Source organism: Anticarsia gemmatalis, chromosome 8 (assembly GCF_050436995.1).
Source record: "Anticarsia gemmatalis isolate Benzon Research Colony breed Stoneville strain chromosome 8, ilAntGemm2 primary, whole genome shotgun sequence".
Classification (NCBI taxonomy): Eukaryota; Metazoa; Arthropoda; class Insecta; order Lepidoptera; family Erebidae; genus Anticarsia; species Anticarsia gemmatalis.
Genome location: NC_134752.1, coordinates 11,139,764 through 11,166,271, shown reverse-complemented (window position 1 = coordinate 11,166,271; position 26,508 = coordinate 11,139,764). Strand labels below are relative to the sequence as shown.

General features: G+C 35.1%; 1 protein-coding gene across 1 annotated transcript; it reads right to left on the bottom strand.

The window, feature by feature from the left end:
• Nucleotides 1-30: 30 nt before the first annotated feature.
• Agps (alkyldihydroxyacetonephosphate synthase) lies at nucleotides 31-26,508 on the bottom strand. Its single transcript, XM_076117740.1, has 11 exons — nucleotides 26,262-26,508; nucleotides 17,172-17,258; nucleotides 7,535-7,826; nucleotides 5,942-6,127; nucleotides 5,283-5,456; nucleotides 4,783-4,899; nucleotides 3,834-3,980; nucleotides 3,194-3,460; nucleotides 2,636-2,796; nucleotides 2,265-2,386; nucleotides 31-2,014 (listed from the first exon to the last, which is right to left on the bottom strand). Exons 1-11 carry the CDS (start codon nucleotides 26,435-26,437, stop codon nucleotides 1,824-1,826), a joined length of 1,920 nt encoding a protein of 639 aa, XP_075973855.1. The 5' UTR covers nucleotides 26,438-26,508; the 3' UTR covers nucleotides 31-1,823.

Here is a 26,508-nt window from a genome sequence, read left to right as displayed (position 1 = left end):
CATAAAATTTTGAGTATTTAAAAATGCTTATGCTTTTTGTGTACCCATATTCTTGTGTATAGAAACGGCGGAGATGCATAATTTTATTATAATTTGTCGATTTTGCTCGTGAACGCCTGATTAAAAATGTTCTGATTGGTTTTCAATTAGAATTTCGGGAATTTAAAGCGTACATAGAAAAATAAAAGAAAATAATTTTGGTAATATCAACTTTATTAGCATTTTCAATTACCCTCACTTATGTACAAGACAAACACGTTCCTAATTTATCACAAACACCACACTTATAGCTTATTAAATAATAACAAATAGATTGAAAACTCAAGGGAATGTAAAATAAATAAAGATTTTTGCAGTATTTTAAACAATGTCACATCCATATTAACTAATATTGAGCAATTTTATAACAGTATCTCAGGGCTAACAGAATTTTACACTTTTGAGTTATTACTGTGCCATTTATGACAATAAGTTTAACCCCATTATTCATTACTGTCATGAATTAAATTGTTACACAATAATCGATCTACGTGTAAATTAAAATATTCTCAGTTTAAGATGAAAATGACTTGGTGTTAGATTAAACGACTAAATAGAGGAGATTTAGTGCTTTCTCAAATATCATTACAATAATTTGCAACTTGCTATGATATTTTTTAAAGGAGAATTGAAAATATTTGAAACAATTTGTGATTAGAGTTAACTTGTGGTTTGCACAGAACATGGCGAGGTTATCTTGCCGGTACAGTAGCACGCCTAATTTTATTATATTAATTACTCTCTGATTATTATGTATTACACGTTCTGGCAAATTCTTTGGCTAATTTATAACATTTTTATTTCTATACATTTTAAAATATAAATTGGTGCTTAAATTATGCTGAAGTAACATATCAAACCAGGTAACTAGCCACAAAATATTCTAAAAATTATTGGAAATATTGGTCAGGTATTCAGCAACGATTTTGGTACAACTGAAATTAGTTAAATGTCATCTACAGAGTTATTGCATATTGTAAGATAGTCTCTTAACTCACAACAAATTGTGTCCCTTCTCACACGGTTCCAAGTATCCATCAAGTATTGCTTTCAAAAGGCACTGTTTGGAAACTAAATTTACAACAAATCAAACTTAATAAGTACTTAATTAATCAACAAACTGCATTACAAACTGACACCCGCAGTGTTTAACTTACTTGCATAGAATGAATTTAAGATCTTTTACATAACCTCTTAATATTATCTATCATCATATACTATTGTAGGATCTTGATTTGAACACATAGTTTTCTACTGTCATAGTATTATATGTGATTATTACTTACAGAACTGTATTTTTAACAACCGTAATATGTAATTTAGAGCGTCAAGATAGTCATGTAGAAATAAAATCCGCCCGCAGGCACTGTGTTTTATAAGCAAGTGCACAACTTGAAATAGTATTAAACGTTCCATTCCTAGCGTTACTCTACGTACACCTAAACTTTAATCAATCATTGGAAAAATATAAAAGCAGTCTGCATAATTATGCTCTAAGTTTACAAAATATAAAAAATTGCGTGACGAAGCAGTATTATCGTTATAATGTTTCACGATTTACTATCGAGAGCTGCAGACTTTGACAGAACGTACGGAATGAAAGCGTAGATTAGGCTAGTTTTGCTTTCAGTTTCTGCTAAAGCAGTGCCAGATCTTGATAACTGGACTGAAAAACAAGGTCTCATTGATCATCAATCAATCACCAAACACAGTTCTCCTTAGGTCGAATTTGAACTTTCTTATTTGTTGTTAATATTTACAAAGATGTTACTTATAATTTTAACTTATAATTTACTTTTGACTGTCGTGTTTTCGTTGCTCTGTTCATCAAACGCCATGTTTCCTAGGGCGAATATGTTGTCGGGGTCCAACGCTTTCTTGGCAGCCAGTAGTAATTGTCTGCCAGGCTCGCTCACTGTGTCCTTGTACCATTTCTTACGAAGTTTACCCACTCCATGGTGATGTGATATTGAACCTACGAACATAAAAAGGTTTCATTCTCAATAGATATAATTAAAGTTTCAAGTAAAAGTCAATGATGAGAGAACTCTTACGAAACAGTCATAACAAAATTATATATTATTTTAAATAACAGTATTACTAAATCGTTTACAGGTCATAGTCAAAGACAAAGTTAGGCATAATTTGAGACAGTCAATTGACTACTTTTTTGAATAGTGTTCCAATCAATGATACCAATATAACAATTAAAATAAAAAGCTTACCCCCGCAGGCAATGATTTCGTCACGTGCAGCCTCTTCGATTTCTTCGTACACCGTCACAGGATCGGAGAACTGCGCGGTGCTATGGCCGAAGTAGAAGTAGATGCAACACCCAGCGTCGTATCTAAAATAAATAAAAAAATATACAATATTATTTTTTATGTCATTGTAATTCTCGATATTATTTTTTTCATCACATTATTTTATTTAGACCGGCATTTGGGTTTGAAAAAGGAATGAAACGATCAGTCGCTTAGTTCTTGCCAGGACTTCAAACAGTTGAATCATTTTTTTTTACATTTTATTTAGCGAAGGCTTGTATGTCTTTGGCTTCTTTATTTATCATAAAAATATAGTAAACACTAATACTAACGTCTGTGTGAGCCTGTAAGACAGCAGGAACTTGTCGATGCCTCTCTTGGCGCACTCGTCTTGTATCCGTTTCTTGACGTTGGCGCAGAGCGCGAGCGTGCGGTCCCACGGCACTGACGTCTCGAATGACTCTGCCACGACGTCGTACTCCATCGCCACGTCCTAGAGAATATTATTTCATTGTTATAATGGATTGATCATTAATATCATAATATTATTATTAAATGCTTTATTTAGAAAATTATAATTGTAAATGTGAGTTCGTTTTCATTGTTCTTTCCTTAGCTACCGTTAAAACGGCTGGACCGATTTGGTCAAAGTTTGGCAGAAAAATAGATTTCATCAAAGACATAGGTATATTATTTTATTTTTTTAAAAGAGATGCTTCTTTTTCTACACCTATAAATTGAATCCAGCATGACACTCAGAAGGCAATGTGCCTGCCATGTTAGCCAAGTGAGAGACTGCAAACCTTCACAAACTTTGAGATCAGCAGTCTTATACAATGTCGCATCAACAAAAACAGTGAAAAGATTAACTTTATTTATTTAAGACTTACCCTAAGATAAGCAATAACGAAAGTCAGCGTGTATCCATTCTCTCCATTAGTTGCTCCAGCCGGTATCCCTCCATACTGCGCCGCGATGGCATTCAGTTTCTTCTCCCTATCGTCCACCTGTTCCGCGGTACCTTCTATCAGGAGCGTCACTACACACAACTTGGCTGGATCGAAACCCTTTATTTTTGAAATGTAGAAACGCTTTATACCGTCCAGAAGCACTCCCCCCCAACTGTTCTCCGTTTTTAGGGCTTGCCCGAAACGGAACTGTAATGAGAAATTAAGTAATTAGTATTTTGACTTGACTGACGGCTTGCTGACTTGCTCATGACGGGAGGAGACCGTTTCCTAGCGGTGGGGAATTATTGAATTTAATAAGTATGAAAGGAAAATTATTAAAAGGTTAATTAGGGTATTTGTCTTTTATTTAATGATTAATCAATTTCTTTACAGATTATTATTACGGCGCGATTCAGTATTCTTAGTTCATGAATCCAGGTACTAGAAGGCGTCACTGTTATACCTTGCAATCCTGTGCAAATATTACTACAAATATTTTAATTCGTAGTTTCATACTTTCCTTTTTTCAAACAAAGATAAGTCTCGATAATACAGTAAAATTACACTAGTTAATAGGTACCTGTTCATTATCCATGAGTCGTATACTAGAGGGTTGTAGTCGTTGCCTGGCCACTTCGCGCTCGAACCAGAAGCCTGACTCGAAGTCCGGGAACACGAGCGACCCGTAGCGGACCACCGGAGGCAATGGACGGATTTTTATTACCACCTAAAATCCATACTAATATTATAAATGCGAAAGTAACTCTATCTGTCTGTCTGTCTGTCTGCTACTCAATCACGTCTAAACTACTGAACCAATTTGCATGAAATTTGGTATGGAGATATTATGATACCCGAGAAAGGACAAAGGCTACTTTTTACCCCGGGAAAATTACGCATTTCCCGGGAAAATTCAACGAAGTCGCGAAAAATCAATATTATAATGACATTGAATTAACAAAATTCCGTTGCCATGGCAACTGTTTTAATGGCGGATATGTCTTAGCGCGACTTCGTTATACTAAGAGATATAAATAATTTGGGGAATATTTTTCGCGAAAAAAAAGCATATTTTATATCATCACGCTACGACCCATAGGAGCAGAGTAGGTAGCAGTAAAAAGTGTTACAAAAACATGTAAAATTCTGACCCATTCTCTCTTATGTGACGCAAGCGAAGTTGCGCGGGTCAGCTAGTTGGTAATAAATGTTATGAAATATAATCTTGTCATACGCATGTTAGGAAACTTGGGGCTATAGTTAAGAATACTACGACATAAAATTGGATAACTCTATAGCACTTCAGGAATCGAACCCAAGACATCTTTATCTGCAGTTGAATACTAGAAAACAAAGCAAGAAAGATAGTCTGCTTGAAAAGTAGTTTTTGGTTGTCTACCTTAGCATACAAAGTCAGCTCTTTCGCTCTTTGTCCTATTTCAAAACATAACTATGGTCCTTTTTTGAAAAGTAGACAGGTAAGGCTAAGATAACCTTATAGTGAGTAAATATATAAAGCTGTATATTACCTCAGTGACAACTCCGAAGCATCCCTCAGAGCCCATGATGACGTGCTCCCACTCAGGACCGCAAGAGATGCGCGGCACACAACAACTCTTCTCCAACACGCCGCGCGGTGTCACCACCTGCAATACATACAGAATTTAATTATACTAGTCTTAGAAAAAAGGAAATAAGGAAGGATTTGAACCCACCGTCCCACTAGCATCGATCTTCTAACGTGATGGTAGCACCGTCTATTGTCTATACTTATTCACGAAAATAAACATCATTGTATGAATTGTCTAGATGACTTTCCAGCTGCATCAGATAACCTTACGATGTTTTCAATTATTTTCTCTACAGTTTAAGCATGTGTCAATAGGGCATACGTAGCCTAACTTCAAATTGAAAAACCAGTGTGTATCTTAATCTGAATTTGTTATAGAAAAATTCGAAAAATGTTACCCTTTACAAAGTCCTATTAACCTGGCTTTTCATATCATCAGAAACAAAAGCGTTTACAAACCTTAGTCTGAACAATAAGGTCCTCAATATTGCCGTAGGTGTTCTTCTTCATGCCGCTGGCCCTGGTGGCCACCCAGCCGCCCAGCGTGGAGAACTCGTACGAGTCAGGCTCGTGGCCCACAGTGAAGCCGCGGGAACGCATCTCTCGCTCCAGATCTTGTCCTATGATACCCGCCTGAAATATGACAGTGACTTGTTAGCGCTATAGGTAATCTATAGGTGGTCAGATGATGGTATTGAAATTGCCAATTTTAAAGTAGCGGTGTCTCTTTGGTTAAGTCATTAGGATTCGAGAGGTCTTGAATTCGTATTACACATATTGCGCTACTAAAATGAAACTACCATTTCAAGTTAACATGATTGTTGTAATAGACTTAAAGAACTACTTACCTAATTGGGTGTCCAGGTATCTTAGACAAGAAAACATTTGTTTTTTGAGATGACTGAGTTGGTTATTAGAACGAAACTTGTGTTACTAAAATCACTTATCTAGTATACTCAGACACATTTCAAAAGCACTAAGCTAATTATCCTTGGATCGCACGAGTTCTTCTTGTGCAGGAATCCCCAAATATATTCAGTACAGCATCATCAGCATAGCACGGCGTAGAGACCTTCAATCATACGACCAACTCAAAATATGCCATTTTTTAAACTTACCTGAACTCTAGCCAGTAGCTGTTCCTTGTCCAACCACAGTATGGAGTTCATCTCACTAGTGTCGAGCACCACAATAGGCCGGGGTTCATTGACCGGGCATGTGATGGACCCGGAGACTGAAGTACCACCGCCAAACGGAATGATCACGAAGTGATGGCGGGATGCGCACGCCACTATTTTTTCCACCTGAAATTATAAATACACCTTTAGTCAAATAATTCTGACATACATTTTAGCCCATTACTATCCTGCTACTGTACTGCTGGGCAAGGGTCTCCCCCCAAAATGAGAGAGGGGCTTGAGGGCTCTTGAGTTCATTACACTGGTTCAGTGCGGTTTGGGGAGTTTGTATACTTTCAAAAACTGTTTTAAAGACCTTTTAGCCATGTAAAGTTTCATCTAGAAGTTTTCCTTTAATAAAAAAGCGATAATTTGTGAAATTTATGAACTCCTTTGCCTAAAAGCTAATATTTTAGCATAGATAACTAAACAATTAAAGTACATTCTACAGTCACCTCATAAGTAGTGCTACATTTATTTACGTTCGGCAAATTCCTCTAATCCACGTTTTAATGTGATTCCTTGTTTGATAACGCACTTATGACAAAATACATTAACAATATCATACTAATCGTCATTGACAGACTCTAAATACCTAGTTTGATTAGCACCTCTTTGGACAGACAGCTCTGACTAGCACTTGTATACAAATCTAGTACTAATGTAGTCTTTATATGGTACGTACAGGAGTTTTTTTCTATCTACTCAGTGTTATTGAGTAATGAGAATTTGACATTCAAATGTACTGCAAAAATTGTTTCTACGGCGGCGCTTGCTTAAATCGTTGATCAGATTTTTATAGATGCCATATGCGTATCTGTATATGAAACGCAAACTTTTGAACTTATATACGTAATAATAATAATATATAGATATAATATATGCCTGTTATATCCGAAGGTGTAGGCAGAAGTGCATGATATACTATTGCCATTCACTGGGCACTACGACCCAGGAATCGCATCCGAGATCTCATGGTTTGCAGTCGGATAAACTATCGCCCGTGCCATAGAGGAACTTAATTAATTCTAAACTTTGTCCTTAACATTGATAGTGTTACTAAACATGTAAATTGCCATTAACGTTTTGCGAAATATCATTAAAATATTGATAACAACAAGGTCTTACAATTTGACTCAGATTAAAATAGCATATTTTGACCATGAATTTTCGAAATTTGTGCAGACAAGTAATTAATTTTTATGTAAACCGGGCTCCGGGCTATTTGTAGTCAATGAAACCATGATGTCAGTAATATTTAAAATCAATATTTATTGTTTAAATTTTAATATAACTAATTTGTGTCCGACGTTCAAGTGCGGGTTGGGGACTTTGCATACCTTCAAGAACCACATAACTTCGAATAGTCATTGGTGTGTTGGCTCGGGTTCGAACCTGCAATTACTTGCGTGGGAGGTAACACCTTATACCACTCGGCTATCACCAACTAATTACTGACTTTATCAACCCAAGTCCTTAAATTTAATCAATTGACGAAAACATCAGGTTTTAAAACTCTACATTTCAGCTCACCTGTTCATGACTCTCGGGCCATATGATAGCATCAGGGATCCTCGGGAAGCTGTTGGTCCTCAACTGGGTCATGTCTTTCAGTGTTTGTCCATGAGCCCTGATGAGTCTGTCCATGCCTTCCTTGCTGACCAACGCGATCTCCTCCAGTTCGGCTTTTACCTCATCCGGGAGTATACTTTCGGGAAAGTTCGTAGGCGGCTCGGGAATCTTCGGCTGTCTTGCGGGGTCGATTCCCAAGTTGTCTATAGCCCATTGCGGCAGAAATGGTAGGGATTGCCCACATATAGAGTATCTGGAACAAATATGAAATATTTAAAGTTGCGTACTACATCTTAAGTACATCATCAGCCTAGCCTTTCTTCCAACTATGTTGGACTCGGCTTCCAGTCTCACCGGATGCAGCTGGATACAAGTATTTTACATAGAGTGACTGCCTATGGGCCCTTCACAACCCAGTTACCTTGGTCATAACACAATACTCTGGTAAAACTAGCTGTCAGACTTTCAAACTTCTGACTACTGTTACCGACTGTCAAATCTTCGAAAATGACAGCCGGGACCCACAATTTAATATGCCTTCCGAAGCACGAAGGAATTCGATAAGTAAAAGATGGTCATCCATCCACAGAACAACCTCGGCAAGCGTAGCTTAACCTTAGAGATCTGTTGTTAATACGGGGTACTAAAGTTATTGTTTTTTTGTCTCATTATTTTCTACAAGTCATACAGATGATTACTTGCAATTATTTAATGCTAATTATTTTTCATTGTATGCGAATGCCGAATTGATATCATTTACACGTGGGCAACATCGCGCTGGGTCACCTAGTTTCTAATAAAGTTTTACAAATTTTTGTATGACTTACGTATTTGTTTCTATTTCCGTAAATGTTAGCATAATGTTATTGTGTAACAAAGAAATATATTTGCACAAATCCATTTATAATTACATAAAAATGTATTTAAAGGATGCATGCTCTAAGGGTTAAATATTCAGTCACTTAATATGTATAGACACGCAATTTTTGAAAACTATTTTCGCAATACTTTTTCAGCAAATATAGTGAAACTTTTTTTATTAATTGCATATTTTAGTATTTAATTTTGTAAAGTGACTTAATATCTGAAAATCCCTCTCGCCAAAGTGTAAAATACACCTGCGTTTGCCATTCAAAATGTTAGTCCCATGTAATAGTCAAATATCATATCTTGGGAACGTTATTATCTTCTATCATATATATTAAGATCAAGACTATCTCCTGCCCGCGGGGTATAAAGTATTCTATGTGTTAGTCCAAGTAATAGTCTATCAATGTACAAAGGCGAACGGTAGGTTTGTATAAAGAATTCATACAGCTTATAAAATGTCATGTTTAGCTTTATTGTTTGTTTTAATTGGTAGCTAATATGATAAACAAGCTTATTTTAAAATTATTATATTTTTAAAAGTTGGGAGGTAAAAGTTATGTCCATTTTAAGAAGCCCCGATAGTTCGCTAAATTGCTCAGATGCAGTCAAAACCACAATCCAAAACAACAGCAAATTAGCGGATGCGTAGACGTCAGACTAGCACTGACGTCTCATGAGATTTTTTTTTTTTTTAGTTGTCAGCAAATACAAGCCATAGGCCAAAAAATATTATTTAATTAATCAAATCTTTCTACCTTAATTATTAATTAATCCGGACTTCTAAAAATAAAACTCCCAAATAAAAATAAGTGACTTAGCCCCCTTAATAAGTGGTACAAATTCTGTAACGAAACAACACCAACTTTACGCTGTACGAAATCTGCCGATCTCCTTTCATTACTCATGCTCATCACACAAAAATATTTGTCTCGGGAGGGATTCAAACACATCACACACGGTGCTACGGTTATCGCGGCGAGGTGACCACATTAACCACTGCGCCAAACGTGCAATTAATTAATATTTAACTTCAGGGATTGTCGCGAAGTATCTAAGATGAAGCTAAACAAAACAAATATTGTTTCATTGATACAAGCAAACAACATTGTGTGTTGTAGTCATTGGTCATGAATGACAAACAAGCAATACGTGAATATTTGTACAGGCGTTATGTACGCACTGGAATAAGGATTTAATCTTTCATCATTTGGATCAGAGTGTAATAGAATAGGGAACGTTAATGGCGTTGAACGAAAACACCGCGAGGAAACCTTGAATAACGCTTTTGAAAATTATGAAAAATCATGTAACCGTAAAAATGATAACGTAATCCATACGAATAGACGTGATGTGAATGTCTGTCTGTAATTTTATTTAAGTCAAAATTCGGCAGGTTGATTTAGTATACTCTGCGGAAGAACTATTGTCGGCTAGAATGCTGGCATAGCTGTGGTCATGAGCTGGTAATCTTAAAAACACTTTGTACCACATTGAGATACGTCAATAATCCTACTAATATTATCAATGCGGAAGTTTGTGAGGATGGATTAAAGGACGTATGTATGTTTGTTAATTCTTTCACAAATAAATAAACTACCGGATGAATGAATTTTAATGTAATTTAGTACAATGATAGCTCATAACCTAGATTAACACGTTCCCAGCGACACTGTTTTTGCTATACTTTTGATTGACTGTGATACGAGGCGTTTTTGAACCATTTCCTAAACCAGCGTTTCTTTCCTTACCACACTGCAAGTGCGACATAGAATAGGTGTTATAGGCCCTGTTCTGCACTCAACGTGTTAACACGTAGAATACTTTTTACCCCGGAAAATCTTTTCACGTGGTCACAGTCACAAGCAGAAGTTATTCCATTATATTTTTAGAGCATGATAGTATCATGAAACAGTACAAATATGGTAGGCAAATTGATATTTTAAGACGCAAGTAACAAGGTTTTTATATGGCTACAGTTAATATTGACTTGAGACATTCGTGTCCATTAGTGTACGGTGTCACTGTTTAGTTGGCGGGCTAGTGCGATGTTTGTAGGGAGGGGTCTCTCAACTACGCATTATTACTACCAGTTTGTAATTATTCGTATCAACTGTTTTATGATGTTTGGATGTGAATGAGGCAAAGGGAAGTTTGTAAGGACGATCCTTAAGTGGCGTTCTTTGTTCTCTACCTACCTACCTACCTACCTACTGGAAAAAGGTATAATGTATGTATTGTTTACCTGGATAAGATTATCACAGGATCGGGAAGCGTGTCGTGGAAAAAGAGGTACATTAGGTCAAACTTTGGAGTCACTGGCAATCTTAGTCGCCCATTGAAACTCAAACCGATCGCATTACCTACTTATGTATTGTTTCGAAAAATATGGAAACATAAGTGAATTTTCTTACCATTTAAAGGTAGCGTTTCATTTTAAAAGAGCTATATTTTATTTAGACAGATTACTAGTAGTATTTTACAGGACCGCGAAAATGTATTTTACCTTGGAATACTTGACGTTTCAGCGGAGTCGCAAGCTAAAATGCAACACGAAAATGTAAAAATAATAGGCGCAATTCATAAACAATAAAACTACGCCACAGACCCTTTAATTTTCAAACCACAAAGATCTCAGTCTATGATTTATTTGCTTTTCACAATGGCGACGAGTTTCAAGTCATTCATAGTATGTGCAATGTTTGCTTAAAGTTCAATATTGACTTAGCCACCATAATTGACATCTTGCGATGATTGCAATATCGTTTCAACTAACCTATTATTTACCGTACGTTTAACTATACAAGTTTTATTACTGTGTCATAATTATTAACTGAAGTTGAGGCCCGTTCGTCTTGTGCGTCGCTTTGTCTTCTCATTGTGCGTACTTCATCTACGATGGGTAATAAACATAGATTTTATTGCAAACCATTCTAAGAAATTAACAGTTACTGTTTAAATACAGTCGCAGTAATTGACAATTACCTATTTTAGAAACCTTGTTCAGCTTCCGAATCAATCAGTTTTCAGTGAGTATGTTCTGCAGAGCATTAAGAAGAATAGGGCCTCAGCATGATTACAGGAATGATAGCTGACTGGTCTAAGAATACACCTCCCACCCAAGTGGTCGATGATTCGAACCCGAGGCAACACACCAATGATTTTTCGGTGTTATGTTTGAAAAAATCGTGATGCAACCTTGCATGTCTGAGAGTTCTATAACACAGTTCTTGAAGGAATGCAAAATCCCCAAACCGCACTTGGCCAGCGTGGTAAACTCAAGGCCCCTAATTTACGAGAGGAGACACTTGCCCAACAGTGGGACAGGAAAGGGTTAAATTTATTTATTTCTTTTATTATTCATCAGTGGATATCGCCTCTAATTCTACAAGCCATAGTATAGTGTATTGATTCGCTATTCGTAAGTTTGACGCTTACTTGCCCTCAATAAATTTCAGCTTAGGTACAGTCAAAAGCATTCTGGTAAAACTACAATACGGCGGCAAAAGTCGAAATTTCTGCACAAAATTATTTCTACACCGCCATTCAATTTCGTATTTCCTTAGTCATGATCGAAATCACCCACTGTTAGTCACTATGCTAATTTCTTAGCATTGTATAACAAATAGTTTAACTAAAACGTTGTTACTATGCGTATAGTTTTATAATATAATCTTCATTAAGCGATTGTTCATCGCTGCGAATGACACGTGCGACGAATTAACGGGAAGTGCCAATTTACCGCCGCCCACAATCCAGCCGAGTTTTAGACTGGACTAGTCATAGCTTGTTTAGCTACTTTCTTTGTGCCTAACGTCTAGAATCTAGACAATGATAAGAGACCTAAATATAAGGAAGAAACTCATAGAACAAATCGCGAAAGGACTAGATGGTGTTAAATTTTTCTGCGTGTTTTCTGTGAGGGGCCTCTGGGAAAGCTTAATTTTATAGTTTTTAATATACTGATTGGGCTAGATTGAGACTTAAAACCTACTCTATACGTACAATGCTTTCAATGATAGCAAATAGTCATCTATTTTTTTTAGACAATTGATCAAGTCAATGATTTTAAACTCTCAGTCAAGTCAGCCCGTGACCATGATCGATGTAACTCGATCAAATCGTCGAACAAACGGGAACATAAGACTCGTTGCATTATATTATCAAGTAGTCAACTTCGAAGTATAGTACGATATACTTAAATCCCACTTAAGATATACCAACACATTAAATATCAATGTTTATCCAAAAATAAATCTTCCTTCATTGAATCAACATAACTAATTTTGTAAGTATTACCGTTCATTACAGTTTTCAGATACAAATTCATACGCAATGTTATATTCTAACATGTTTAAAATGTAGATCTAATCGGTGGTGACTGTAGTGACTTGTGAGTATCGTGTGACGAACATTTGCTAAAGTCATTATGATATTATGTGTGGACTGTGTGGAGTTGTAAACTGAGTAACTTGTCATGTACCTAACAAAAATGTGATATAACGCTTATTTTGGTACCAAATACTTGTTAAGGAGTAGCCCGTATATTAGCTTTAAAACAGAATCTATACTAATATTATAAAGCTAAAGAGTTTGTTTGTTTGTTTGAACGCGCTAATCACATGAACTACTGGTCCGATTTGAAGAAATATTTCAGTGTTAGATAGCCCATTTGTTGAGGAAGCCTATAGACTATGTATAATCACGCTACGACCTATAGGAGCAGAGTACCAGTAAAAAATGTTACAAAAACGGGGAAAAATCTCTCTTATGTGACGCAAGCGAAGTTGTGCGAGTCAGCTAGTTAAGAATAAAAATTCTCATCTACTACGTCTAGCTTAACTATTTCAGAAGGAAGGCTAGCACATATGCATGAAACGGTAATGGATTTAAAATTATGAAAAAAGACAAAATAATTTAACAAAATGATACCTTCAATTTAATTACAATTTAATATTCATCTTTAAAGGCTTGTCTTAAAAGTTGTTTACAAGTTAAAGCTTATGTCATTTATAAGTATTCTTAATTAAGTTTTGCAAGTTTATAGTCGATTTATTTCGCGATTGTGTAAAACGTAATACTTATTTGGTATAACAAAAACATCATAATAATTCCGTCAATTTACGTCCTATTGTTGCTTAAATAAGGTATTGCCTATGTGGTTTGCTTTACACCTTTTAGCAAAGTAGTAAAAATCATATTATAGTTTGACGTCATCGATTTTTAGTACTATTTTACACAGGCATTATTTCCGTATTAAAATTATAAAAGTCTCTCTGCTTAAAACGCTTTCGCAGCTAAACCGTATAGCCGATTTCCTTGAATGTATTCAGAAGTTGATAGTTTAAGATCTCGATACAGCAATTTTTATTAATTTCCATTGTCTCATTTTTTTTATCGCATTAATCGTGATCGAAGCCGCTTGGGTCAGCTGGTACTAAACGGCGCGGGCGTAGGGAATCCTTTAGAGATCTTCGAGTTAACGATAGGATTAGCGCATTCGGACAAATGCAGTATCGTCCTGTTCAAAACTCTGTGGCTAGAACAGACACCGTGATTCTCGATTGTAGATTTATTCGAAATGATAATGCAATACATCCTCCGGATTTTCAGGGACGGTCGGGAAATATGGAGAGATTCTTCTCTATCGTCTAGTCTACTAAGAAATTGTCCGGGAGGCGGATGTACGGCATTTCGACGACAATAATTATACCAAAAGCGGTTTTCAAAGTACTTTACGGTAGAGAAGAGAAGCTGACCAGGAACGTATTATATACAAAAGCGATTTTTAAATGGTTCACTCGAGATGCTCGTTGGTAGCGTTCAAAGTCCCTTAAGGTACCTAATGAAACAGGAATTATCCTCACACCTGCTCCTATTTAATATACAATGATTTATGATCTTAGCCGAGTTTATGTAATAAGTATAGTGTTTTATAATAAAGTAACCTCATATGTGAGGGTCAGGAACATCGTGTTTTAGTCTCTAGGTCGACTTGTGTAATAGTCGCCTGCGGCTTTGATTAGTTAAAACTTTACAAATGTGGACTTTTTAGCTTGCCTAAATTGCTCGCCCCACTGGCTTGTGTGTCCAGTATCGTTATAAGGGTTCTCCTGTTCTATCGAACATTCTTTGCGTCTAGTCAATAATTAGGAACGCGTCAAAGTCATCCGGTCATCTCCGTTTGGGCCAATCCCGTTTACCAATCTGGGGTTTATTCCCTCACCTAATATTATCACTATTTCGGTATCCTTCCAATTCCAGAAGCTAAATAAAAAATAAGCTAAATAAGAAAGCTAAATATCAGTGGATCTTATTGAATCAAAAAGGAATATAAATGATTATTTAATCAATATCTACAGTTTATGCCTTACCTATTCAAGGCTAATAAACATCTTGTAGTTTTAGATAGGTTCAACGGACAGTTAACTAAAGGTTAATCGTTAATTAAGTCTGTAGTAAATCAATGATTTATGTTCTAAGTTCTTACAGAACAACTGTTACTTGGAGTTCGCGACTTGTAGCATTATAAAACGCATGTAATGTTTCGAGCAAAAATACGTACACATCGGTGCATCATTGTTTGTAATTTTTTATATGAAAATATCAATTTAATTATTGATTTTAATAAAAAATTACAATTAAACAATATACACAGTGATTGTAGAATTACTAAGAAGGTTATTCAGCATTCATTTTGGTATTTTCATTGAAGATACTGCTTTTGAAAATGTGACGTAGTATACATACTTTTGCTTTTGGTTCTACTAAAAGAATTCTCGAAGGTCTTCCATTTCGACCTTTGTCAGTGACCCAACAAATGTCGTTTAATAAAATTAGCAGTTGACTAGCGCTAATCACGGTTATATCATAATGTACAGACTACAGAGTACTGTCAATATGAATGTTTATACAGTATCAGGCGCGAATCCACAAGCGTATACAAAAAAACGTGCTTCATCACACGTGGTTATTTAGCACATCGCAGTGGTGAGACTACAACCCGGATTAGGATTCTTCTACTCATAGCCAGTTGCGGCAACTGGTAAACGATCTGTGGGTTCAGCAACCCTTGGCGCGGTCATTATATGGATGGGTGACCGCTTAGAGGTATTTAAGATGAGCGTTTCAGTGTTTCGGAAGGCAAGTAAAAAGCCTTGCTGTTTTCTGTTAAGATGACAGTCGTCTGCTTTTATTGGCTTTGAGTACCTTTGCATTTAAATTAATGTTTTTATTACAAAGACATGATTTTTTTATTTTTCTCCTTTGTTTTCATAATTTTACAATTCAAAATTGCTAAAAGAAAATATTTTCTTTTTTTTTCAGGGGGTCATGTAGGTGATCTATTGTATTGTCTTTTTATAAGAAAAAATGCATAAAGTAGCAATTTAGTATCAATAACTCGTCAGAAAATATTTTTTGTGATAATTCATTATCTTATTTAACAATTTTTAAACCAAGTGATATTTTTTTATCGTAGTGTGTTTGTGAAGTTAGGGTTACCATCTAAATTAAATCTACACTAATTACGTTGAAATATTTGAAAAAAGCCTGGAAATTCGGGTACTAGAAAAAAAACATCGAAATTAAAAAAAAAATCAAACGCTTCATTGAACTATAAAAGTGGACCAACAAAAAAAAATGATAAGTGTTTATGTTGCTTACTTCAGTATGTTCCAACAGTAAATATTTTAATAGATACTTGTACATATTTCAATTGACCCCCGAGGGTCAAGAATCAAGACCTAAATAGCGTAATCGATATATATTTAAGAATTAAAATACAATTTGCAAACACTAATCCATTGTTCTTTTTGCTGCTACGTCAATTTAAACCATTAATAATACCTACAATACATTCTATTTACATGCATGCATATGCATAAAAATAATTAAGTACAAAAAATTAAACATTTTTTTAATTCGCGTGGAATTTGTTTTTATGGCGGCTCCACATTATTGCCGTGAATTCACGCGCGTATTCTCGCCGTGAATTCACGGACCGACTCCATGCCCTCCACATTCACGGAATGCTCACAATAGTTCGAAGCCCTCCGCGAAATGGACGTAGAAGCTGCTGCTGCGATAACTTTATTTGCTGTGTCCCTATACCACTATATAGATGTCAAAAACAAGAAAGTTGTTGTTCCTCACACCATTTTTCTATAATCTGAAAAGCTGAGCGCATTATACGGTCCGTACCCCTTTATAGTCCAGAGTAAACTGCGCCGGGGCCGTGAATGTGTATGTGTATGCGTGAACGCCGCGCGAACCCTTTGTCACGGGACTTTAATACCGACTCTGATCGGGGAACAGGCGTGAACGCGCGTGGACCCCGTGAAAACCGTCCACATTCACGTTCGCGTCTGTTCACGGAGCTTCACGGCAATAATGTGGAGCCGGCATTACAAATAAGTATTTGCATGCGTGGAATTTCTTTTTACAAATATGTATTTGCTTAGTCACTTTCAGGAATATAAATATTATTTATCAGACGACTAAATTTGTCAAAATACTTTAAATATCAGTTCAGTAGTTTAGGTGCGAAGGCAAAGCAGCCAGACCTCATTATTTTTGCATATAAGAAGTAAATAAATAAATATGTTTTCTCTCTTCCTTAACACGCGTTTATAAGCGTGGTGGATGTATTCAGGCAGACTTTTGCCCAGGAGTGTAAAGTGTATTTTCATGTATTGTGATATAGACAAACATAGACATGTTATGTACTCACCTGTTGCCAGTAAAACTTGCGGTATTTCCTTCTAATTTGAACATAGAGTCTTTGTAGCCCCAGCCGTACCATTTCAGAAGGTCTTGTCTGAAACAAAATAAAATAAATGATCAGTAGACAAATAGTTATTACAAATTATGTGTGATATACGTAGGTACATAAAATTTTATGTTTTAAGCAGGTAAATGTTATAAATATACTAACTCCTACATAATTAGACTGGATTATCCAAATTGATTATTAATTATCATCGAGCAAGGACAATAATACATATAAATTGATAAATACAGATAAAGTCATCTTGTTATTTACTAATTTCAACACAATTAGTGACTGTTGTTAATTTTGATACTATTTGACTACATGAATGTAGTATATAATATTCAGTTGCTAAAACCATACATACATAGATATGTAAAATCATACTTTTTCCCATAGGGTAGGCAGAGACCAAAGACTTCTTATATTAGGCGAAACATTTTCGGACAACATGTTTATTATAACCCTTGATAAACACTAATCAATATAAATAAAAATGAATCACCTCAATGTATGTACGCACATACATTTTGGCCAATTAAACTAAATTGTTTTTTTTTAATACGTTTGTAATTGTTGGGACAAGGTTTGTATGGGATTGATGGATCAAAAATCCCACGGGAATGGAATTATTGGGATGAAATTGTACTAAACCCGGTAGAAATCGGGCCAGTCCACTTGTAGCTCATGATTTCTATAGACGCTTAAGTATTATGCAGTCTATGTACCTTCGGAAATAAAGTTTTTTTTTGGCATTGAATAAGTACCTTGTTTGGAGTAGCATTTTAGTATTCAACCGTAAGTTTATCTTTGCAAATATTTCTACGGATTGATAAGAACCGAATATCGGTCAGTGCGCTATCTTATCATATTATTATTATTATCATTCACAATCAACGCTTAACCTGTTTCTTAAATAACCTCGTAGAACGAAAGTTGATTTTGGAAAATACATCAAAGGTACAGGTAAATATATATTTACCTATTTATGCAAGTGGGAAAAAATCCCTGTCACCCCGGGGACAGTGCTAGAGGTTATTTTTTTTGTTTAAAAGACAACTCCCACACTAAAAATTTATATTGTGTCGTGGGGACATTTAAAAACAACAGACCAACCAGACCCAAAACAATTATTTGTGGATCGCACAAATAATTGTTCTCTGTAGGAATCGACCCCACGACCTCCCGACGCAATGGTAGCGGCCTGGCGACCTAAACCACTGCGCCACGGAGACAGTCATTTCTGGGAATAACCCCGTAAGTTTGGTTATGATGTCTCTTGGTTATCTTATTTTGGAATTGGTTATTTTCGGTGATAAACTAATGAACTAATAATAAAAATTTAAGAAATCGTCTAGAGTATAATGTTTTGTGAATAATCATACGATTCCCGTATCTTTCGTTCCGTTCGATACCTATCAGGAGAATACCAGTGACTCATAATCATAACATTTTACATAATATCTTTAAACTTAGAGATAAAAATACGTTGGTGTGTACATTCTGTAAATTGTTTGATAAAAATAACGCGATTACCTACTATGTTTATTAAATTATTCTGTTATTTCTCAATGCTAAGATGGCTTTTTATCGTCCGAGGTTTTACCAATTGGGTTTATATTGAAGAAGAAGAGCGGTTTTCACCGAGCCTAAATAAACACGTCTTAACACGGGTGTCTTGCCTCAGGGAAAGCTTTATAGGTAGAAGATATATCGTACAATAACTATAAATTATGAAGTTTATATAATTAGTTTTTTTTCCTAACATATTACACCATTATTATCTGTCATTTGTTAACACATATTTGAACACATTAAATATCATTAAATATCATTTAGGGACTGTTCCTATGAGTGTTTTTTCAAAAATATTCCATAAAAGTGGATTCATATTTCTCAAAAATTTCGAGAGTATATTTTTATTATGAATCAATATAATCTGGTCATTGCCACTCAGTGTAGCAAATTCTTCTGTAGTCAATCGGCCGGCATGGAGGTCAGTCGGTCTAAACTCGTTGGTACAATACGATACACATTTATGCAACATATCGATGGCTCAGGTTACCGCTTTATATCGTTGTTTAAGCTCTATCACCACGTAAGTCATTTTCACCAACTTTTCAGGAGAAACAATTTTCTATTTCGCCTTTCGAATCTCTAGCCAATGACATTAAAAAGTCTTAACTGCAAAAAAAATACTCACATGGTGATAAAACTTCAACGATGATATATGAAAATGCGTAGAAAACGCTGCGTAAAAAAGAATTGCAATATAAATAACAATATTTTAAAAACAATGACTCGCAAAGTGCATCTTTAACATAATAGACATTAGAATGTATAAATCAATATCAACAGGTAGAAATAGGCAAACTTTTAGCCACGCACTTGACCAGTCGTCAAAAGGGACTAAAATACACAAACATTTTTATGTTATTTTGTATTACGTTGCGTGGTAACTACGACTTTCAGTAATAAAACAAAACTGAAAAACAGTGCGTGCTAGTTGTCTGCAAGCACCTACTTAGCGTCGACAGTATTTTTTACTCGAGCGTAGGCGGGAAGATCGTATGTTTGTACAAATTATACTCAAATAGTTAGAATTGCGAGATATTGTATACATTTCGTGGCAACAATATGACTTATAGAAATCTAATTTAACTTTATAATGTTTTTAATAATTGTAGACCTGTGGGTTTATCACGTATCTCAGTTGACAACTAGTGTACGTCAAATTGACAGCCACTATGCAATACATTGCTTCTTCGACGTTACGTGTTTATCAGTACTATCTAAGGGAGAAAACAATGTACAATGTCGCTTTCAAATAGTTGTCAACTGAAATTCATGATAGCCCCCTGTTTTTGTTTGGAAATAAATCGGCCCCGCAACTGTTATTATTGGCAAAAGCGTAGTACACAAACAAAGTTACATAAGTATTTTTTATTTATATACGGATCCATAGACAACATTTGTTACACATGGATCGTGCATAAAACCTGTTTGCCGTGGACCTCACCGAATTTCGTTCATATTTCATTGCCAAATAATTCGGTCAAGGTGATACCAATCTAAATTATAATCAATCTTAACAAAACATACTATTGTACACACCCTTTTCTAAAAAAATTGAATGGAATGTGGATTTGGCAATAGCGAATAAACATGATGACTTGTCAGTCATAGTTTCTGATAAAAATTGATTGTTTGGGTCCATTAGGTAAGCATTTTCAGTGATTCGATTCTTGTAGGGCCTTTAAAACAGGAAACAAAGTAAAATTTCTCAGTATGGATGCATGGATGGATGTTAACTTACTTAATCACGTCAAAACTACTGAACGGATTCTGATGATGTTAAGTTTATAACCTGGGTTAACAATTAAGCAATTGATATCACGGGTAGAAGCTAGTCTTAATAATGTTTGATGTATAATGTTGCTGTAAAAGCCCGAACTGTGGCAAATCCTAAGATTTTCCGGTAAAACCTAAGATTTACCAACTCTCAATGGTAAAAGTCCGAACAAGCCGGAGTTTAAAAACTATGTTACGGTATATAAAAAAATCCTCCTTCATAACTATGTTTATAACTATTTCACGGTATAATTACATACTGTGACATAGTTATAAAGAAGGAGTTTTGGGCACAGCGACATGGGTAGGTTAGGTTAGAAGGCTAAGGTGGGAGCGAGCGAAGCGAAGCTCCCACCTTAGCCTTCGTGGTTATTTTTTTTAACCACCCAGAAGGAGGAGCCCCGCGAAGCGGGGCTCCGGCGACATCTCGACATCATCAAGTGAATATAGGTAAAAGTTCGAAATAAAAGAATTGTTCGGACTTTTACCATTGCGAGTTGGTAAATCTTAGGTTATACCGGAAAATCTTAGGATTTACCACCGTTCGGGCTTTTACAGTAACATATATAAGAATAGTAATCAAGATACATAATAATAGCGGTGTAACAAAGATGTAATTCAATGCGTCATACGAACTTTTACGTATAAAGTAAGGCTTACAAAGTAGATTATTTATAAATAGTTTACTAGTATCTATTTATAATTTGAATAAATATTTGAATTTTTAATCATAAACGGCCTTAATTATTCTAAGGTCAACAGGTATCATTTTTGCATGATATGCGATAAATGTAAATAAATAATGAATACATTATTGAATTATAATAGAAAAAAGAAATTACGATGTTTGAATTAATAATGATATTGAATACACACAAACATAACACGCGTTTTAAACTCGAAGCAAAGGTGTATGGAATACACCCATGTTTCGCCATTAACAATGTTAGTCCCATGTAATAGAGGGCGAGACTATTGCCGGCACGCTACCAAACACCGGACTACTATTGAGAAATATTCTAATTTAAATAAGAAAAGCCCAATAGTATATTGATATTGAATACAACACAGGATTATATAGGAAAGGTGTAGATATAGCTAATTGGTGGAACTACCTAGTTTTAACAGAGGGGTTAAACTATGAGGGTTTAAAGTAACTTTAAATCTTTCGATGAAAAATGGAGCGATACACGTTAAGCCCAATAACGCTTTTTCATTCTCTTATCTTCTCTATTTCACGATATAACGTAAATTTCTTTTGCGTAAACAATTATACAAGCCTCCTTGGCAATCAAGATAATTGTCGCCAATTCACTCGATAACTTAAACATTAGATTGATAAAGATATCGGTACTTTATCGATTGACTTATAAACCGTTTAAAGTGTGTGAAGTTACCGCACGTAGTGTTTGTACTAGGAAGCAATTGTTGGTGTAAAAATACAATAGGACTACAATGGTCGTAGCGCGTAGGACATTTTGCGTAGGCTCGTAGCAGGCCTACACGTTATGAAAACTATTGTTCTGTGATTTGAGGTCATTGACACTTTTATTTTGGTTAATTTAAGTGTTAAGAACAATAACTAGACTGTTTTGATTTTCGATATATAAGGTGTAAAAAAACAAGGTATATTTTACTAATAAACTGAAATTATAGACGAAGCTCTAGTCACAATATACTACAATAAAGACGATTATCAAGTAGACGGTGTGTCATTTGAAGTTTACTAGGAAATCTAATTCTTTGATAACTTTGGAGTACTATTACTATATACTATATATAATACTGTACATATAGATAGTACAGACAGAGTACTAAACTATTGATTATTATAGTGTAGAGGATTTTGCTCTACATTCATGATAATACAATGTATACGGTAACTAATTCGTTCACGTTGATTTACATAATACATTGTTATGTGCACAAAGTTGCTCTATACTTGACATCAATGCATGTTGTCAGTACCACAGAACTTTAGTACTTAAATAAAATATTTCTATAGATTTTCGAGGTTTGCTAAGTTCGAGTTTGAAAACGTACCTGCAAAATAATGGCAGAAGATTTAGCTATACATATAGCATAATATTATGGCTGGGTCTCATAGGCGTAGGGAAAGTATATTGATGGTGTTTGTTTTATTTAACTACAAACTTACATCTATTTAAAGATATTACTAAAGTCTACCAATGCCACTCTAGAAGATTCTCTTATTTCGTATTTTTTTCTAAGAGTACTTATAATCGGCATTAGGTATTAGTAGGAAAAATAATTTTGAGTTTGCCTATGTATTTGGTGAAGGTGCAGACACAGGAAACTTTCACGTCAATGCAAATAAATAGCGCAGTTCAGATGCTAATATCAAATAAGTAATTAGCAAGTGTCAAGGTATAACGAGTGCATATCCGCATGCATATGATTACTGTACTAAGTACATACATATAAATTGCCTAGTAGCAGAGGTACTTAACAAGGCGACATCAGTGTCTAACAGCCGATTGATGGCATTGATCATTTCAACCGAGGATCGATCGATACATTTCAGTTGTATAAACAATTGATTGAAAGGTGTGAGAGGACATTGATAGATCAGAAGACAGTTTCGATGAGTGAAATCAATACTCTTATCCGCCTCCCAGCGATCGCTTCAGAGTTGAACTAATGATGGAATTGAATTGCGATTTATGTTAGTTAACTTTTTAAAAAACATCGAAATAGCATTCTTAACATATTTTAATAAGTATTTGTATGTGAACACGTCAAAAGAACAAAGGTTGTAAATCCTGAGACCTTCAAGCTTTTCAAGTTTGACATAAAGTAGGTCACTCACATGGAAGAAAGGAAAGTGACAATGAGAGCGATCTGTTAGTCAATTTATGAATGAACTGTTCTCGTGGCAGCTGTCCACAGTATAGTATAGGTAAGTATAGTAAAACAACGTGTAACTTTATGTGTAGAGGATTATCTTTAAAACTATAATAACTGTACATACTAGCAATATTAATTTGTAAGGGTTGACAAAAGAAAACACCGTGAGCAAACCTGGCATGAATGAATCCCTCAAGAAGGTCGTACACTTGACCGATGGGGCTCTGGTTACAAGGCATAGTCCCTCTGATTTTGGGAGGAGACCTGTGCCCGTTACAAGGATAGTAATGGGACTTGTAGTTTGAAAATCACGGGATATTTTGGCACATTGCGGGACAGAACTACTGGCATTTTTAATTATGGTAATGGTCAGGAGACCAAGCTTTGCCATTGATATGTAAAAGCCCATAAATGTTCAGGGTAAAATTGCAGTTAAAATACAAAAATAGAACATGTAAATAAGCACAAGTATTGCGTAAGTGCCACGTAATCTCAATTAAACGAGGTCTGTGTCACAGTTAATGAACTCAATAGACTGCACATAGTGCACATACAAGTGCGGGTCCACGTGGGTGACATAATACATTCATACATTCACCTCTGAATATTTCCCGTGCGAGGAGTTTCATGCGTTTGACCTATTTGAGGTTCTGACCTGTAAAGGGTGATTAAATTTTCAATAATCTTTACTCGGGTTGTATATTGGTAGTTGGCTTCCAGCCCCGGTAATCACACAATTGAACAGTCGGCAATTTTCAGTATTGAATAGATCTGTAAACATGTTTATTGTACAGTTTTCTTGAATTGGAATAACATACAGTTTTGAAGACGAATGGAAGTAAGTTAATTCGTATCTTGGCCAACCTAATGTTCTACACCCAGAGCTTTCTTTGGAAACAGATACAATATTTTTTTTATTACATCAACAAAAGACATGTGGTGGCTAGAATTTATTGCGATAACATTACGCAGAAAATGTAGTTAAGCTAATTATTCAAAAAATTCGCAGTGTCAAAATGCAATATATTTTGACTTAATTTTTCAGGAATATAAGAAATTTCTCTTGGGCTATATTTTCAATTCTACAATGTTTTCCAACTAATATTACACGAGCGATACTCAATCACGCCAAAAATTCTACGCAGAATTGAAGAGTACGCACATAATTTATAACCTGGAAAAACCAAAATGAACACAAGTTACTTTTTTTCATTTAACCCGTAACCGTCCTACTGCTGGGCAAGGGTGTCCACCCGAACTTTTTACCTCGGAAAATTTCTTTATACTCTCAAAGTTACGGGCAGAAGCTGGTCTAACCACTAGATTTATAAATATGTTTAATCGGTAGTTTTCAGCAGTACCTCATAAAATGTTATAAACGTTAGAATAACGATCTCTCACGTCGTAAAGAGATGAGCCTCAGTAAACAGTCGTGATGTAAATGTTTCCATCTGATTGTAACGTCAACTAGTTATGGAAATATGCGTAACATTGACATGTATATCATTTCTACACGTTGTTCAAGGTTTGCACTTAATTTTGTGAAGGAATTTTGTTTATTTTGGATTCATGTTGATTGGATCGGTGAGATAAGTAGTATAATTGAGGCAATCCGAAGTATTGTTACTTGTAGTTATTTATTATTATTATATGACATTGCGTAATACTCTTATGTCAAGATTTATGGATATGAATGAGGCAAGGAAAGTACTTTGTAAGAATCGTACTGAGTTACGTTCTTTGGTCTCTGCCTACCACTATGGGAAAAAGGCGTGATTTTATGTATGCATGTAACTATCAATGGCATTAGATACGTTAAAGAATTAGGTCAGAATAGTTACACTTTACTTTGGGAAAGTAAAATATCATTCGATATTAATTTTTCAAACAAATACTACTGCAATGTAAAGCAAAGGCATAATTTTATGATCTGGTTTTAGATTGCCAAATTACCCTGTTCGAAATGCTGAACCTGCCTTTGGTAGTTTAGTGAAACCCGCGAAAGGGATATTATCTAAAACATCTTCGGATTTGTATTTCAGGACTTATGGGCACTTTTTTAAAATTTTATGCTGTTAAATATTTTACGTTCATGTGTTTTATTGATATTAAAAAATCCATGACTGAGAGCAAAAATTGATAAAATATAATATTTTTTATAAGAATTGAAATGGGAATGTGGTCATAATTAGGTACAGCTTAAGTATAAATAAGTGCGGTTAAGAGGAAAAACCAAGGTCTTCAGGGATAAAAGTATTATTTTTTCCTGGTGTAAGAGTTGATAACAGCTATGAATAAGTGTTTTTCTCATAAAATGTGTCACATATTATCGGCATATTGACTTCGCCACCGGCTCCATTGCACTAATTTATAAGAAGTTAAAATACGATATGGATATTGACTGAATAATATTTGTTATCACGGCTTTATCACTAACATTTAGACACTATTCCGTCTTATCTGATAAAGTTAAACGGTGAACTTGTATGCAACGTTCGGCACTTGGCACCATACACCATTACCATTGCATTACCACGTTGAGTATTAAAAAAAATAAGTTTGGCGGGAAATTAAATAACACAAGCTTTCGTTCTGAAACTATACAATTGCAATCTATTTGTATTTCCAGATATTTTTAGATCGCCGCTAGTCAATTATATCTGGAAACTGGAGCACATTGGCGTTTCCATGTTCCTAATTAGAATGCTTTCATACGTTAAGTTTTACTTATTATATTTTATAAAAAATATTTAATAACTGGGTCACTGTAATTATTGAGTTATTATCCTTAAAACTATTTAAATAGAAGCCGATAAATAAATAATAACTTACCTTCGTCTGGGAATTACACTTTTTACTTTGATAATCGTGTTGTTCCCGTTCGCGTTAGATTCGCTCTTTTTATTTTTATCACCCAAACTTTTCTTTTTAACACTGTCAACTGTCCTTTCATTACTATTATCTTTATTCATTTTACTATCGGAGCTGCTCGCGAATGCAGCTGACATTTTTACAATGGGCGACGATTATGGATTTGTGTTGGATACCATTTGGAACGATTTTTATAAATCGCGCAGGC

Bases quoted from the DNA above. Each gene is read 5' to 3' on its own strand.
- Agps (XM_076117740.1), bottom strand. From the start codon at position 26,437: ATGTCAGCTGCATTCGCGAGCAGCTCCGATAGTAAAATGAATAAAGAT. The intron at 6,128-7,534 runs GTGAGCTGAAAT...TTATAATTTCAG, and splicing joins GGCCCGAGAGTCATGAACAG to GTGGAAAAAATAGTGGCGTG. The intron at 2,797-3,193 runs GTAAGTCTTAAA...AATATTCTCTAG, and splicing joins TCGTTATTGCTTATCTTAGG to GACGTGGCGATGGAGTACGA.